The sequence below is a fragment of the Asparagus officinalis genome, chromosome 9 (assembly GCF_001876935.1).
Source record: "Asparagus officinalis chromosome 9, Aspof.V1, whole genome shotgun sequence".
Classification (NCBI taxonomy): domain Eukaryota; kingdom Viridiplantae; phylum Streptophyta; class Magnoliopsida; order Asparagales; family Asparagaceae; genus Asparagus; species Asparagus officinalis.
This window is the reverse complement of record NC_033802.1, coordinates 10,239,061-10,255,782: the sequence shown is the minus strand read 5'-3', so window position 1 is coordinate 10,255,782 and position 16,722 is coordinate 10,239,061. Positions and strand designations below refer to the sequence as shown.

At 34.2% G+C, this 16,722-nt stretch overlaps 2 protein-coding genes across 2 annotated transcripts; one reads left to right on the top strand and one right to left on the bottom strand.

Annotated features, from left to right (window-relative positions):
* On the top strand, window positions 2,999-5,508 carry LOC109823929 (60S ribosomal protein L38). The gene is made up of 3 exons (XM_020390391.1): window positions 2,999-3,109; window positions 3,214-3,397; window positions 5,227-5,508. Exons 1-3 carry the CDS (start codon window positions 3,107-3,109, stop codon window positions 5,247-5,249), a joined length of 210 nt encoding a protein of 69 aa, XP_020245980.1. The 5' UTR covers window positions 2,999-3,106; the 3' UTR covers window positions 5,250-5,508.
* On the bottom strand, window positions 8,538-15,076 carry LOC109823182 (dehydrogenase/reductase SDR family member 7-like). The gene is made up of 12 exons (XM_020389468.1): window positions 15,041-15,076; window positions 13,728-13,760; window positions 13,611-13,644; window positions 12,206-12,304; window positions 11,960-12,108; window positions 11,394-11,432; window positions 11,208-11,300; window positions 11,001-11,099; window positions 10,498-10,581; window positions 10,176-10,259; window positions 9,632-9,697; window positions 8,538-8,891 (listed from the first exon to the last, which is right to left on the bottom strand). Exons 1-12 carry the CDS (start codon window positions 15,074-15,076, stop codon window positions 8,820-8,822), a joined length of 888 nt encoding a protein of 295 aa, XP_020245057.1. The 3' UTR covers window positions 8,538-8,819.

The following is a 16,722-nucleotide window of genomic DNA, read 5'->3' as shown; positions in this document are numbered from 1 at the left end:
ATTTATAGTATAATCATCATGTATTAGTTAAGTAATACAAAAGGGTTTAAAAATTATCCCAATTGCCTTCAAAGTGGAACAAAATTATTCCAATATGGAGGATGAGGTAAATTTTTACTATTGGGACAAAATGTTTATATATGAGTGGGGTAATTTAATCCTAAGTGGTGAAATTGTCTCACTAGTGTTCTAAAAAACTAATAATACAGAAAGGTAATATCTTTGTTACATTGTCCCAATAAATAACACTATGAAATAGAATCCCTAAAATTATCCCATTATCTCCCAAATGTCCTAATGAATAACCCCCTTAAGTGGGATAATTGTTCCAATGGAACAATTTTATTCCTTTGGGATATTTTGAGTGGTGTAAAGTGGGATAATTTAGGATAATTAGACAATTTAATGCTTTGATTTGACAATTCATGTGGGATAATTGATGACGTGATACCTTATTAAAGTACAATATTTATCTATCAATTAAGTCCAAATTAATTTACTTAATTTGTTTAATATATTATTTAATAAGTTATTATAATGTAATACATTATTTTACTTTATACCGAACTATAAGATAATATATTATAATTACTAATTAATTATAACTATATTTAATAATATTTTTAATTTAATATAAAATATTATAATAATATGATATATTATATAATAATTGAAATAATATACAAAAAAATATTTAATATAATATTTCAATAATATAATATTTAATCAAATATTCATTTAATATTATAACTACCACAATATTGACAATATATTTAAGACTATTAATTAATATAATAAAGTATAATAGAAAATAGTAAATTATTATATAATAAATTTTATTATAATATAATTAATATATTACTATATTAAATATATAAGCACTATATTATAATATAATATTTTATATCATAAAAATACTACAATAACATTTTTTTTCTAACTACTAAAATTTATACTAAATAATATAAGTAATATTATAATAATATAATACTAATATTATAATATATAAAATGTTATTAATCAATATGTAATATTGATATATAATAATGTTATATTAGATAATATTATATAATATTTTATTATATTACGTTATAATAGAAATTTATAATATAATATAATTAAGATATATTACATTATAATACAATTAACATATATTAGATATTTAATAAATTAGTACTTCAAAATTATCCCACTTTCTTCATGATTGTCCCAAAGTTAAGAATGGGGTAATTTTTGAAGATTGGGATAAAAAGTTTGTATAAAAATGGGATAATTTTGGGAAAAGTGAGGGTAATTTTCCCAATCTCATTGTCCCAATGAATAACACATTAAAGTGAAATTTCAATTTGATTGTCCATGTGAATAGCGTCATAAAGTAAAGTCCCAAAAATTATCCCACTTACCCCAAAATTACACCAACCAATAACCCCCCTTAGTGATATTCATTGACTGGGGTTTGAACCTTTAGGCATAGGCGTTCCCAAATAGATAAAGGAGGCAAATAACTTTTTGATGTATCCTGAGTAGGGGTGTGCAACGGTCGGTTCGGTTCGGTTTTTACCAAAATTTGAACAACCGAACCGAACCGTCTATAATTTAAAACCGAACCGAACTGTTGCAAGTCGGTTCGGTTCGGTTTGTTCGGTTCTAACTTTATCAAACTTCTTATCAAACAACAAACTGTGTTAAAGAAAAAAATATCAACAAAGTAGGAGATTATGAAGCATTAAACACTGATATAATGATATTGTTTTTAACCCATAATGATCCAGAAAATGAGTTTAGAATTTGAGTCTTTGACTCTTTGGGGACGGATCGGGTAGTGTTTGAGATCAGAATGGGTAGTATTGCACTATATTCGGTCGGTTCGGGTCAGTTCGGGTTGAAAAGTTTTCAAACCGACCCGAACCGTCCTACTCATAAAACCGATTTTTTCGGGTCGGTTCGGTCGGTTTTTTCGGTTTGGACCGAACCATGCTCAGCCCTAATCCTGAGAGTACTAGTGCTCGAACACTTGCTTCCGTTCTTGATATGAGCTCCTCTAACCAAGTTTCCCCTTGCCGTTAAAACAAATTATGCTAAACTTTCACGAACTTTCAGTATTTCGTAGTAAACTCTCATGAACTTCTAGAATCACAATAAACCCCGACAATTTTTGCTGAAAACCCACATGAACTTTTAGATAAAGTACACTAAACTAGGGGTGTGCAACGGTCGGTTCCGTTCGGTTTATACCAAAATTTGAACAACCGAACCGAACCGCTTATAATTCAAAACCGAACCGAACTGTTGCAAGTCGGTTCGGTGCGGTTCGGTTCGGTTTATTCGGTTCTAACTTCATCAAACTTCTTATCAAACAACAAACTGTGTTAAAAAAATATCAACAAAGTAAGAGATTATGAAGCATTAAACATTGATATAATGATATTATTTTTAACCCATAATGATCCAGAAAATGAGTTTAGAGTTTGAGTCTTTGACTCTTTGGGGACGGGTCGGGTAGTGTTTGAGATCAGAATGAGTAGTATTGCACTATATTCGATCGGTTCGAGTCGGTTCGGGTTAAAAAGTTTTTAAACCGACCCGAACCGTCCTACTCATAAAACCGATTTTTTCGGGTCGGTTCGGTCGGATTTTTCGGTTTGGACCGAACCATGCTCAGCCCTACACTAAACCCACATGAACTTTCAAAATGCCATTCTATGTTGTTCTTCGGTTCTAATTTATGGGGTTCATCTACAAAACTCAAGAAGTTCATGGGGTTTACTGTAATTTTGAAGGTTCACGGGGGTTTAGTGTAACGGGAATGATATCATTTGTTTGCTTGGCATATTCTTAAAACCTACGCTAGATCAAACGAATGGCCCGACACAACGCTGGGATCTTCTTATTAGGCCCAAGCCCAGCAATCTAGTGTAGAATGGCCCAACCCAATAATGGGCTCGTCTTAATTGGGCTACGCTGAACCTTTCCGAAGAGGGCTTTATAGTAAATTAGCAAGAGAGATCTGCCCTATAAAATCCCTCAACCCTAAATCTTTAGGGTTTTGAACAGCCGACGAAGAGCTCCAGATCTCATTCCTCCTCCTCTTCAATCATCATCAGCCATGGTAAAGCCCTGCCCTAATCTCCTCAAATCTCCAAAAGATTCGATTTTGTTTGCGTCACTTCACCCAAAATTTGAACTTTCTTGCAAATTTTGTCGGTCTTGCAGCCGAAGCAGATTCACGAGATCAAGGACTTCCTTCTCACGGCGAGGAGGAAGGACGCGAGGTCGGTGAAGATCAAGAGGAGCAAGGACGTGGTCAAGTTCAAGGTCCGCTGCTCAAGGTACCTGTACACGCTCTGCGTTCATGACGCTGAGAAGGCTGATAAGCTCAAGCAATCTCTCCCTCCAGGTGATTCCTTTACTTTTTTTTATCCGTTAATTATGATTATTTCCCCCTAATCGTTGTTGACTACGTTCTAGTTTAATTGGGTTTCCTTGAGCGTTCTTGATCATGTCCTGTTAGTTTGCTTATTTGAAAATCGATTGTTAGTTTGCTTATTTGAAGCCCGTTATGTCCCAGTGGACTGCGGATGGTTATATGTAATCCTCTTGTTATTTTTTGGGTTATGCTAATCACACGGGTTGGGATTGCATTATGCGAGAAGAAAAGGAAATTGTAGTTTAAATACGATTTCTTGATTCATTTTCTGTTTCCTGAGATGTGTTTTAGTGTGGAGAAGGGTACTAAGTCTGTTAAATACTTTTTACAATGTTTGTTTGAGGATGACTGGAAGAAGTTATATTGTTGCTCACTCTATCCAATGTTGTTTCTACTTGGGGTAGTGTTCGGCACCTCGAAAGCGAATTGAAATGAAGTTACTTTTTTTTTGGCAAATAACTTTCACATCCACATTAGCACGCAAGTGGAATACAATGTTTGTTTGTTTGGAGGACGAGTTTATTGTTGAAAGTGTAATGTGAAGATTGACGTGGCAAAATTAGATTAATTAGTGAATGTGGTTAAAATCATTCAATTAAAACCAATTTTGTCATTTTTATGTGACTTCACCAAATTTTTTTATGGGAAGTCAAAATTGCATTAAATCCTACGTGATAACTTTTTTGCATTCGAATGTCATAACCGCTAGCATGCAAACAAACACTAAAAATGTTAAAAGAAAGTCACTTTTTCACTTTCATCCTTCACTTGCATGCAAACAAACACCCCCTTAGTTCAAAAAGACTGGAACAGTTATGCCATTATTTAAATTAATGGTCTAGAGTCTGCCATGCAATGTAAACAAAGGGCCCGTTTGGTTGTATGTTTTTACCATGTAAAAGGATGGAAAGTGTAAAAAAATGGGTCCTAATGTCAGCTTTCATCACTTTCAATTGTTTGTTTGTAGTTGTGAAAATAGTGTAAAGTGATTTCATATGCTGACGTGGCTTGTAAAGTGATTTCATAAAAAAAAGACATGATTTTAGGAGAAAGCTGATATTGAAGTCTGAAAATATAATTCCAACCAATATGATCATTTGAGTATGGACCACTTTTTACACTTTCCAAACAAACAATTAAAGTTACATTTTGCAAACCAAACAAGTGTTTTATGATTCCAATGGAATCAAAAACAAACAAAGAAAATTATAAAAGTAAAATTGATGAGGTGGACAATAACTTTCCAAGTTATGTCATAAATACACAACTTTACCAATAACAACCAAACAGCCCCAAATTAGATATTGTGATTATATGCATGCATATTGCAGAATGTTACGGAACAGTTCCTAGTGTTCTTCAAAGCTATGTGAAGTTGACGCTTGAAGTTATGTTATGGATAAGTAATACTTCTATAAAGATATAAGATCACAAACAATTAAATATATTTAAGGTTTAGAAGTACTTGCGTTTGGGTCTGTAGGCTATGTCATAGCGCTGGAATAGAAAGTCTTCACTCAGCTCTCATCATTGAGGTTCTGTTTCGATTATTCTTGAAGTTGATAGGAATCCAACTTACCTGTATTTTCATAGCTGACTTGTGAGTTGGTTACATTCTGCTGTTAATGTTTCTGGTTTCGTAATTTCTTAGTAATACTATAAATGCTTAGGTTAAATGTTTCTTAACATTCTTTTAGTTACCTACCCGAAGTTATTTTACCTAAATTTTAAATAGAGATTATGAGCTTATATTGGTGATACTGGCTATACGGGGCTTATCGGCTTTCATTCTTCTGCAGGTTTGACCGTCCAAGATCTTTGAAGCTTGGTAGTAGATGGTTTATCAGCCTGCACCGTTGGACTTTAGCATTTTCTGAAACTTCATCTGATTATGTTGGTATTCAGTACTTATAATATTTTCGCTTTGCTGGAATTATGTTTTCTTTTCCGAGGACAAAAGTTTGGTGATGATTGGAACTTCCTAGTGAGCAAATTTTGTAGCATGTTGAAGTTTTTTACTTATCAAACTCGTTTTTAACTGTTGGCCTTGAGCAGAAAGGTGGGTTGGTTATTTTGTTGCTTCCTGTTGATGTTTCTTCGAGTGATTTAATATTTCTGAATATCTTTTCTGATTGTGATTGCGGAGTTCTGGTTTCTTATTATTATAAAATTATGAAACCGAAATGACTTGGTAACGTGTGACGTTGAAAAATGTTCCAACAGGAGCTGGAATGAAATGACTTACGGTGATTTTCAGCTTTAGCGTAGAGTAGGGAGAGTTACGTTAGGGTTTCTCTCTTTTGTCTCGTGTCTTCTTTTTGCCAAGGAATAACCACACTCCTTGATTAGGGTTTAAAAACCCTAGATTTGAGTTCCGTGCATTGAGGAGGTGGTTCTGTGCCCTTTGGTAGAATAAATAGGGATGAGGTGGTTTTGTGCCCTTTGATAGAGTAAATAGGGAGGAAACGCCGACCCTAACCCTACCCCCTAGCGTGTGGGGGTCAGGAACACTTGTCGCATATGAGTAATCATTCTATCAGAACCCCACCATAGGGGGCAGTGAAATTAACTCACTGCCCCTAAGCCACACGGTTGGCAGTGGAATTATCTCACTGCCTTTATTTGTTACGATACGTGGTTCAGAACCTCTTGCAACGTGCGGGAGGTTCCGATGGGATGATTACTCGTTGCATACGGATAGATGTTTTTTGACAGATGGTATTCTTGGTCAAGGATGAAAAAAAGCAAATATCAGTATTTCATGTCTTTGTTTTCGTCGGAGATGTAGTTGGCTTCATTTGGTTGATGCTATTGATGGTTATGATGTTATATTATAAAAGAAAGAGGCTTAATCTGATGTAAGTCAAAATTTAAATTTAGTATAAATTGTTCATTCCAATTTGGTTAATAGGTCCTTATTTTCAAATACTGTTGTTTCTTTTGTCAAGATAATTTGCACTTTTCCATGGGGTTTCCACTTTTTCTTCAATAATCGTGTTGTAGTGAACACCACCCCTCTAGACTTTTTTTGTTTTACTATAACAAAGTCAACTGTTTTTTAGTGAATATTGGAGATCGGGCATTGATTTACAAGCCACTGTTTTACAGGCAAAAAAAAATTCTAATACACAGACCAAAATCAACTAATATTACAAATATCTTTGATAATGACCGTATATAGCTTGCGTCTTACGTTAAGATAATAGGTTGAAGAATGATAATGAAGGTTAAGATGATATTTTCTAGAACTGTTCATTAAAATATCTTTTGAGTTCTATTTTGGATATAACTGTGATTATGATAGCGAAGAGAAATGTTCAATAATTAAGATTTTGTCCTTGTCCGTGTATGGAGAAGAGACGTAACAGTTTAAAGTAAGGATTATGGCAGTGCTTATATATTTTCCCAAAAAAATAGATCTTTAAATATTAATTAATTAAATTTCAAATTCTAATTTTGAGAATCAAAAGAGGAAAGGGCATGCTGAATCAGTTGGGCATCAATTTTATCAGAAATAGATGATTTCTATTGTAAATTAAGAAAAGAATATACGATTGCTAACGAAAAAGGAAAAGGGCTCGTTGAATCAGCTAGTCATCAATTCTATCAGGAAAAAAAAATTAGAATTGCATCCATTCCCATTATTCGTTCAAGATAAATCATAATTGTTAACTAAAAATTCATAGGAAAAGGCGATTGCTCAAGATTCAATCTATGATTAGCCTAGATTTGCTCCTTCATATATATAGCAAAAATTTGATAAGTATAGCAATGTTTAAACTTTAGGCAATTCATTCTAAAACATGGAGGTTCTTTTTCTTGTATCTGTGTCGCTACTATCAATCTATCATGAGTTTGTTGTTTACTTTCAGGTTGGTTATAGGGAGGAAAAGATGAAGTAATTAACTTTTGAAGTCTTAAGGGGATTAATATCTCTACTAGATCACAATATAGTTTGATCATTTCATTTCAATACGCATCTTTTTTCTAGTCATGGCTTCTGTTTATACTTGTAGAATAATGAGGAATATGTAAACTCTATACTTTGTCCTATAACTTTATATTTTTACATTTTTATGTATCAAACCATTCCAACGATCACATAACAGAAGAAACACCTCCATAAATTCTTAAAAATTCCTTAATCAGAAGTTCAATCGTGATTAAAAGATATGTGAAGCATTTGATCTCGGCATGCAAGACATAAACAGATACACCTTTGGAATCAGTTATGGAAACATAAATACAATGCATGAAATAAAATGATTCAGTATGTCATCCTCAAATTTATGTGACAAAGCTTGGTAACTGTGACAGTAATACAATTACAAGGGCAGCAACAAAAGGGCAAAAAAAAAACAAAAGAATAGGAATATAATCTAGATTCCTCCCCTGGTAACTGAATCCAGATCATTACAAGGAGATGATTAGTCCCCATTCATTCATGCCTAATCCTTATTCACTCCCTCTTATCAAAATCTGTATCATTGTTAAGATACGGTTGATTAGGTTCCATCTCCTTTGACAGTATCCAAATTCTTATGAGATACGGTTAATTGGTATTAATCTTGTGTAATTTTATGTAGTCTAGACTCTTTGCATAACTCATCATGGTTACTCCAGATTTATTTCATGACCCGAGGTTCCTTCCTCTTCTCAAAATCCTAATCATATCAAAGATATTTCGCCATAACATTATCAGGATTTTATAATATTTAACTGGTTATGCAGAAGAGACCATTTTTGAATGAAACTGGATCATCAAGACCTGTCCAAGTTCCTAATTTCATATTCCTATATATGTTCTATAAACCATAACATAACTAAGTCAAAGCTTGATCCATGGTTTAGCCTAGATTCACTTCCTCTTAGCAAAATGCAAAACGCTGCAAATATAAAACAAAAATAGCCACTTGCCCTGTTAGTAATATCTTGATTTTCTTAAATATATGGTAAATAAGAATTCATCTGATATGTGCACGTATTACTCTTAGTCCTTCCAATGGCTGATAATGGTGGACTAAGACCTCTGTCATATCCAGTAAATTTTCCGAAAACGTCGTCGTTCTCACTGGAGGAAGAAGGCAAGTAATCGAACTGCTCCCATGTGTTTACAAAAAACTTTCAACTCTGCTTCAACTGATTCCTCAAAAGGTGGTTGTTTACACACACACAAAAAAAACATTATTACATCCCCAACTCTAGACTGTGTACTGTTTAACATTTGATCACATGACATTGTTCCACATGTCAAGCTATTACTAAAAAAAGTAGCCTGGTTATTTACACCACCAGCAACAAAAGATGACATGCAGCAAAACACTCCCCCCTCTGGAACAGTTAACACAAACATCAGTCCAGTAGAATAGGCATAGTAGCCTTAACTGATTGCTTATGGTGTTTTCTCCTTCTCAGTTGAAGCTTTATCGTTTCTCGCTGAAGGTTGAACACGATCAACACCAACCTATATGACAAAGGGAGAAAGACGAGATAATATACAGGTTTGCAAGGTTTAGCATAAACAGAAGGGTAGATTTCACAAAATCTCTCCAAAACTTTGGGGAGTTTCCGGTAAAACTCCCCCAAACTTTGTTTTTCCCACTAAACCCCCAAAAAAATTTCCTGCAAAACCCCCAATACTCCAAAGAGTCTCAAATGACCCCTCCAAAAAAATTAAACATTTTCCACAAAAGCCCCTAAAAAGCAAGGAGAAGAGGAGAAGATGAGCCTCAGAGAAAACAAGAAAAGAACAGAATTAGGCAGATAATAAAGTCCTCCAATTGCAAGAGAGTTTTTGTGGGGGTTTTGTGGAAAAGCTAAAACTTTTAGAGGTGAGACACTTTGGAGTTTTGGGGGCTTTGGGGGAAAAGTTTTGGGGGTTTTCTAGGGGGGAAAAGTTTTGGGGGTTTTCTAGGGGGGAAAGTTCATGGGGTTTTGTGTGAAACACCCCAAAGTGTTGGGGGTCTAGTGATATTTATCCTAAACAGAAATATCTTCAGCCATAAGACATCGTCATGTTCGCCTAATATTATTGTGAGATTAAAGTAGATGAGTCTGTTTCTTTTGCCACAGAGAAGTACAAGAAGAGGAAGGGTCTGAGCACATAAGATGTGGGTTCTTTTCTCTCTTTTCTCTCTTTTTCTTCTTTTTTTTTCCTTCTTTTGGATGAAGTTATCAGGCCCTTGTTAGTCAAAGTGATAATACCTTGTCCATGATCCAGTAGCCAACGGTTGGCATGTATTGTACCAGATACATAGCTAACAGCACAGGCTGCAAGAAAAATACGCAGAACTGAAGCGTGTCAGAACATAGGAAGGTTCATATGGAAACCACCTTTTAGTTTTAATTTATACATAAACCACCTTTAAAGTGGTTTTTTATTGCAATCAACCACCTCATAGTCAAAATTTTCACTAAACCCCCAAATAACCTTTAAAACCTCACATTTCAAGCATGTGACTCGTTTTTTTAGTGTTCAGTTCTTGTTAGGATACAACTCACGTATCTTGAATTTGAATTTTTTTTAAAGCTTATTCTCGATTTTTTATTGAAAATTTGACTGGGTGGTGGTTTATTCAAAAACCCACTTTAACCCTATTTTTAAAGTGGTCTCTAGGGGAAAACACCCCTAAGAATTTTATCTCTTCAACAAGACAGAAAAAAATATAAATTAAAATTGATCATTGTTTTTCTAGTTCAAACTGCACAACCTGCTTCCACTTGTCAATCACATTTACAAGAGAATTACCTGCTTTGATATCCAAACTTCTTTTAGTCCATGAGATGCTGCCGTGATAATTAACTGCACACACCTTTCAACAGGCACAGGTTTCTGGCAAATAGGAATTTTGATCCGTTAACAAAAAGAAGTTTTATTATCAAAATATAGTTAAACGCTTCAAGTTTCTATATATACAACTAATAGTTCTTGATAAACATGAAATAGTAAAACAGGGGATCTGCACCTTACTCTCAAAATGCAATCGAAGACATTATTTGTAGAACTCAAATGAACGAAATAGAGTGAGAACCTCTAAAACACTAAATTTGATTAAGGAATGATGATCTACCTCAGAATCATCATGTTCAAAATCTTTCAATGTGTCTACTGGTCCAGGACAAACAACAGTAACCTTAATGCCTTTCTGCCATAACTGCAAAGTATCATAAAAGCGATTAAGAGACAATATACTCATTGAAGATAGTAATGAATAAAAGATTATATAATAATAACAAACAAGAAGATTAAATTTTAATAGAACTGAAAGTATACCAGAAAAGGATTCATTCATAGGGCTTCATAGGACTAACATAAAAAGTAAATTGATACCTCAGATCGCAAAGTATGGAAGTATCCATTCAGAGCAAATTTAGAGGCAGAGTACCCTGCTTGACCAGGGTACCCTGCTTGACCAGCGATTATGAGACAATATACTCATTGAAGATAGTAATGAATAAAAGATTATATAATAATAACAAACAAGAAGATTAAATTTTAATAGAACTGAAAGTATACCAGAAAAGGATACATTCATAGGGCTTCATAGGACTAACATAAAAAGTAAATTGATACCTCAGATCGCAAAGTATGGAAGTATCCATTCAGAGCAAATTTAGAGGCAGAGTACCCTGCTTGACCAGGTGCAGGGCATTTTCCTGCAGCACTGCTCATCTGCAAGAATACAGAAGGATGATAAAAATAGTAGAAACGGAACAAGTAAGGACTGCCATATGTCTACAAGTACTGATATGAGAAAATATAATGAATTTGTTCAGTTACCACAATGAAATGACCTCTCCCTCTTTTCAACATAGATGGTGCAAGAAGCCGAGTGAGAGTTATCGTACCAATAACATTTGTTTTGAAAGTAGTCTAGAAATAATTTAAGAGAAAATAATAATTAAATAGTATTCAGAACAAGAAAAAAAATACTTAAATAAATTAAAGGAGTCAAATTTCAGATACCAGAAGACATTCTTCAGTTATGCTCAATGCTGATATTGGCTGCAAGCGAACATCTGAAGAGTGAGAAATCATTTACTGTCCATGTACTATCTTTACAGGTTAACTGCACATTGACCTCCATAGTATCGTTGTTTTGCACTTACCACCCCTGGAGTTTCTTTGTTGCAGACAGAACCCTGGGTAACTTTTCCTTTACTAGCCCTGGGTTACTTTTTCTTTACTCTTTTACGCGCGGTAAAATTTTGGCAGATATTATCACGGGGTGAAATTAGTGAGTCTGTCTTTAGTGTGAAAGAGTCAAAACAAAAAAATCAACCTACGAATTTATCTGCAACAATGAAACTACACAGCTAATAAGTTCAAAACAGCAATACTACAGAGCGTTTACGCGCAATTAACCCCTACCTTTAATTCTGACTACATACGTTATGGCATTAATATAGCCTTCAGCCCTTTAGTAAAAGATCAAAGCTTGAATGTTTGTGTAATTGAATATATAAATTCCAATATAAGTGTGTTACGGATATGTGTAAATGAAACAAAGTAAATCTAAGAAAATCACATACATGAGGATCATAGGCTGCATTGTGGACCATATAATCAACACCGGCAGCAGAGAAATAAGACTCTGCCCTCTGGACGGCTTCCTCAAGAGATACTTCCCCAGATGATAAATCCAGGGGCAGAATTTCCACTGCACAAGATGAATGTTCACCTGCAAAAAGAAGAAAGAAGCAAATAAATGCTTGAACCTACATATGAAATGCTTCTGCAAGACTATGTGTCCCTTTAAGAATCAAATATTTACTTACCAACAAGTTCAGCTTTGACTTGCTCAAGCTCGGCAAGATTTCTTGCAGAAAGTATTAGCTTTGCACCTAAGCTTGCAAATTGTTTAGCAAGGACCTTTCCTGAAATTTCATAACTGAAATATAAATAACTTATGTACATCAAAAAGTTGTAGCTTGTAGCTAAAATTGATTTGCAAAACTTTTAGAAACCTCGAGACAAGCTTATTCACCACAAGAAAATGGGAAATAATTTTTTCTGAGCCATACTATTTTGTGTTTCTACCAGTTTATGTTTCTCTTAATGTGCTAAATATCAGTTTGCCTAGCTTGAGAACATAGACCGTTGAAATAGAGGTTTGTCCTCTATAAGTTCTGAGTTGGAACTCCTGACTCGTTATACAGATATAAGACTTTCATATATTGTAAGCATCCAAATATTAGAAAGAAGTTCACCATCTAATTTTTCTGTTGAATTTGACTGAACTCTGCATTCACAATGTAGAATACACCATATATCCATCATATATCTAGTCACCTATATTGCATGCCTATTTCTTTAGACGCCATACCCTTTCGTACTTATATTGGACATCGAAACTTTAGCATACACTCCCTGGATATATGCATACCCTTATTCAAATGTGTACCCAATTATATAATACATATTTAAAATTAAAACTCTCATACACTTATTGAACATATATCCTACACTTCACGTGCGCTTCCTGAAACTCGTTGGGCATAGGACGAGTTCATTGCAGCCTGTACCTAGCTCAGAATTATGATTTTAGAGGATATTTTGGATACCAGGTTAATATCGAGTTGTTTTCTAATTTGCAGATCGTTATAATAAAAAATATATAAAAATATTATAGGAATTTAATTTTTCATGACTCGTTAATAAAGAAATATTTTTTCATCCCATGTAAGTTACTATTATCTATTGTCCATATGTATGAACACTTGTTTGTGCACCTGCCCATGTATCTTAGCTAGTCATATATCAGGATTTCAGTTTCTTTTCAAGAGAAGAATAGTTGATATTTATATATTTACTTCTTCTTCTTTGTTTCTTCTTTTTTTCTTCCTTTTTTTTGGATTAAAGGCTCTACATCGTTTTTAATTCTAAAAATATTCATTATTTGTTTAAGTACTTCCAAAGTTATGGTGAGAGTTGAGGGTGATAGTTTATATTTCAACACAGTCCCCTAGGTTGAGCGTCCTTTTTATGGGACGAAACTGGGACTCGTGCCTTTTAAAAAATCTATTTTAAATTGGTGGTCAGTGGGATTTGACTTGGATGGCTTTGATACCACGTTAAAATCCCTCCAACCATTACTAAGTTACGGTGAGGGTTGAGGGTTATATAGACTTATAATTTTCATATTCTAATATTTGCATGCACTTAAAAAGAAAGAGCTCTTACCGATTCCCTTGCTCCCACCCGTAATCCACACAACCTACCAACAAACAAACACTCATTTTCCACCTCACAAAATCATTAGAAAAAAAAACATACACACACAAAAATAAAAAATCTCACCTTCCCTTCAAAATCTCCACGCTTTGCCGGTCTCTTCGAATCCGGTTAAAACCCGAAACTAAAGAATCAAATCAGGGCTAGGGTTCGAGGGAGAGCGAAAGTATACCGTCGGCGAGGGCGAATTTGAGGGCAAGTGCTACGAGTGCAGTGAGAGGGAGAATTAGGGTTAGCATCATCTCTGATTACTTGATCTGAGAACAAATTGGGGATTTTTATGATGGAGTCCGCCATGAGAGAGAGAGATACAGAGACAGAGAGGACTTTTGTCCCGCCACGGACGAGGATTTTTCAAATAGTTTGAAAACGATTTTATGAGGATTTTTGCGTCGTTATTGGACCGTGAAAAGATTGAGATGGGCCTGGGCCCTGGACAAAATTAAAAATTTGTTTTTAAATGCGATGGTCAAGATGAGGAAGCACGTTCCTCCCTCTTTTTTTGACGAGCGGTCCCACAAAGTGCGTGTTCATTCTCCGAAGGAAAATCGTGGGGAGTTCGTCAGGAAATGTGGCCACGTCATCAACGACTTTTTAGCTGTTACTCACTCCCTCTTGTTTGTTTTCATGAGATCTTGTTGTTAGAAAATGCGATGCGGATGCGGTCACGTAGTTGTAATTTTGAGTACATATTTCCTCCAAACCATCTACATGTGGATAGTGATTCTCGGCCAACAATGAGTCTCGGGGGAAATGTCTATATCACCTGGCTAATCTATCCCTCGATGTAGGGGGGTGGAAATGAACCAAATAATTAGCAAATAGTTCGATAATTGTTTGAGTAACTATTCGGTCGTATTCCATTCAGTAGTTCATTTACCATTAAACAAATATTTTTTATTATGTCAGTTTACTAACGAATGAAATTTAACCAGGTGTATATTCGATTCGTTTGTCTATTAAATGTTCGTTTAAAATTTAATCACTTATTATTTATATTGTTGCACATATAATGTCATATTTTTAACTCACTTACCATTTCTACTTAAGTTTTATATACTAATTTTAAGACTTAAATAATTTTAAATTTGTTTTCTAATGAAAATTTTAAAATAAATATATATATATACATCATATATTATAAATCAATAATTTTTATTTATTAATTTAAATATTATTTAAAAATCAAATTCTTTAGCAGAACAAATATACTTTGATATTCGACAAATATTTGTGAATATTTATCAAATACCAAGTATTCGAGTTCGAATTCAAAAAAAACTCCATATATGAATATTAGAATCCGCATTCGAATTCGATAATTTTAAACAAATACAAATATCGAACACTTTAGTATTCGATTTGATTCGATCATTTACCACATCTACCTCGATGGTTGAGAACCTCTCGCTCATGTACCGGATAAGTCTAAGGGGATAAATGCTAGCGCCTGAATTTCAAACTAAAATAAAGGAAAGCTGAAGAGAAAGTGAAATATGTACGATATTATAATCAAGATATTTCAAAAAATCTTTACAAAATTAAAAATTCGAAATTTTCATCCAAAATTTTATCAAAAAAAGTTAGAAAAAGTCTTAAAGAATAAGTAAAGTCAAAAAAAAACGAAGGGGGGAAACAAATAATAAAAAATTGGGGTTTTCAAGCCGGATAATATTGGGCATAAAAAGAAGGGCCTGGGCCTCCTGGCCCAACTATTCAACAGGTTTATGGTTGACTAATGAGTCAATGACTCATCATGAGCCGAGGCTTTGACTTCAAAGAGGAGAGACTGGGGAGTCAAAAATGAAGAAAGCAAATTATTTTCTCTTTTTGAAAAGTGTCAGAATAATGATTTTTTTTCCCTCCACCGTGGAAAAGCTTGCGGAAAAGTTTTGAGTCATGGCGTCAAAAGAATTTCGGGGTCAGTTTTCCCACCGTATTTTCTTTGGATTGTTTCTGTGAAATTCTATAGTCATTTTTCGAAGAGAAAGTGTTAAGTGGGCCGTATCATAATTGAACTTTTTTTTTCAAAATAATCTCAAAAATCCAAAACTCTCGTAAAACATGCAGAAATTTTGTTTAAAAATTTAAAAAATATGAAGTTTTTAAAGAATTGACAGTTTTAGAAATTTTCCAAACATTAATTGTTGTGCTTATTTGCAGGGCCATGGAGGCATCCAACGGTAATTATGATAGAAGCATTAATTACACTTTAACCGAATATTTGATTAAGTCATCATGTTTGGATTTCAATGATTCGTAGATATTTATTGAATTTAAGAATTTATGTGGGATATTGGATCTTAGGCCTAAACGTTGATTGGGTTTCAAAGGAAGGGTTGAACAATGTAATGACGGGTAAGATGGCCCTAGGATACATTCTCTCTTGACTCTGGCAAGTCACTCAAAACTGGGTCAGGTCTGATCTTGACTCGGTTCTATTCTGAACTAGTTTTTAGTTTGGTTTGGTAGAGAAGTGGTCTAAACTAATACTAATTTAATGGCTACTTATTTAACCTAAACTATTTGGTTCAAAAGTAACAAATTTTTTGCTAAATAGAAAAAAACTCAAAACTGGATCAAATTGTGGCCCAGCTGTCGAAGGTCGCCCAACACGTCTAGGCTTATCAAAAGAAAAATTCCCTAAAAATCCAAAATATAAGATCAACAGGATGGACAGATGAGATGTCCACGTGTTGTAAAGCCTTTATCCAAAAGAGGCATAGCGCATACAGTAGTATTTGTTATAATTGATTTAATAAATAAATCAGTACCCAAAAGAGGGAAAAGAAAAGATTATAAACTCAACCCAAAGCGTGGAATTGACTTGGTGAGATTAGCAGTTGATTGGTCACTTCAGAAAGATTCGCCCATCCATTACAAATCTATTGATTTTATTAATCAAGACATCAACATCAAGAATTTTTTTCATCAACCCCCGTGAGAGAATCTCTCACGCGCGTAACGCCAAAGCCAAAACCGGCACCATAAAAATATTACATTTATTATCCCTAGCTTCAAGCCATAAGTTACAGCCCTACATAGGGCTTATTTTATAATT

Bases quoted from the DNA above. Each gene is read 5' to 3' on its own strand.
- LOC109823182 (XM_020389468.1), bottom strand. From the start codon at position 15,076: ATGAGCGAGAGGTTCTCAACCATCGAGGTAGATGTG. The intron at 12,305-13,610 runs GTAAGAGCTCTT...ATGAAATTTCAG, and splicing joins GGGTGGGAGCAAGGGAATCG to GAAAGGTCCTTGCTAAACAA. The intron at 10,260-10,497 runs GTAGATCATCAT...CCTATTTGCCAG, and splicing joins TTGAACATGATGATTCTGAG to AAACCTGTGCCTGTTGAAAG.
- LOC109823929 (XM_020390391.1), top strand. The intron at 3,398-5,226 runs GTGATTCCTTTA...ATTCTTCTGCAG, and splicing joins CAAGCAATCTCTCCCTCCAG to GTTTGACCGTCCAAGATCTT.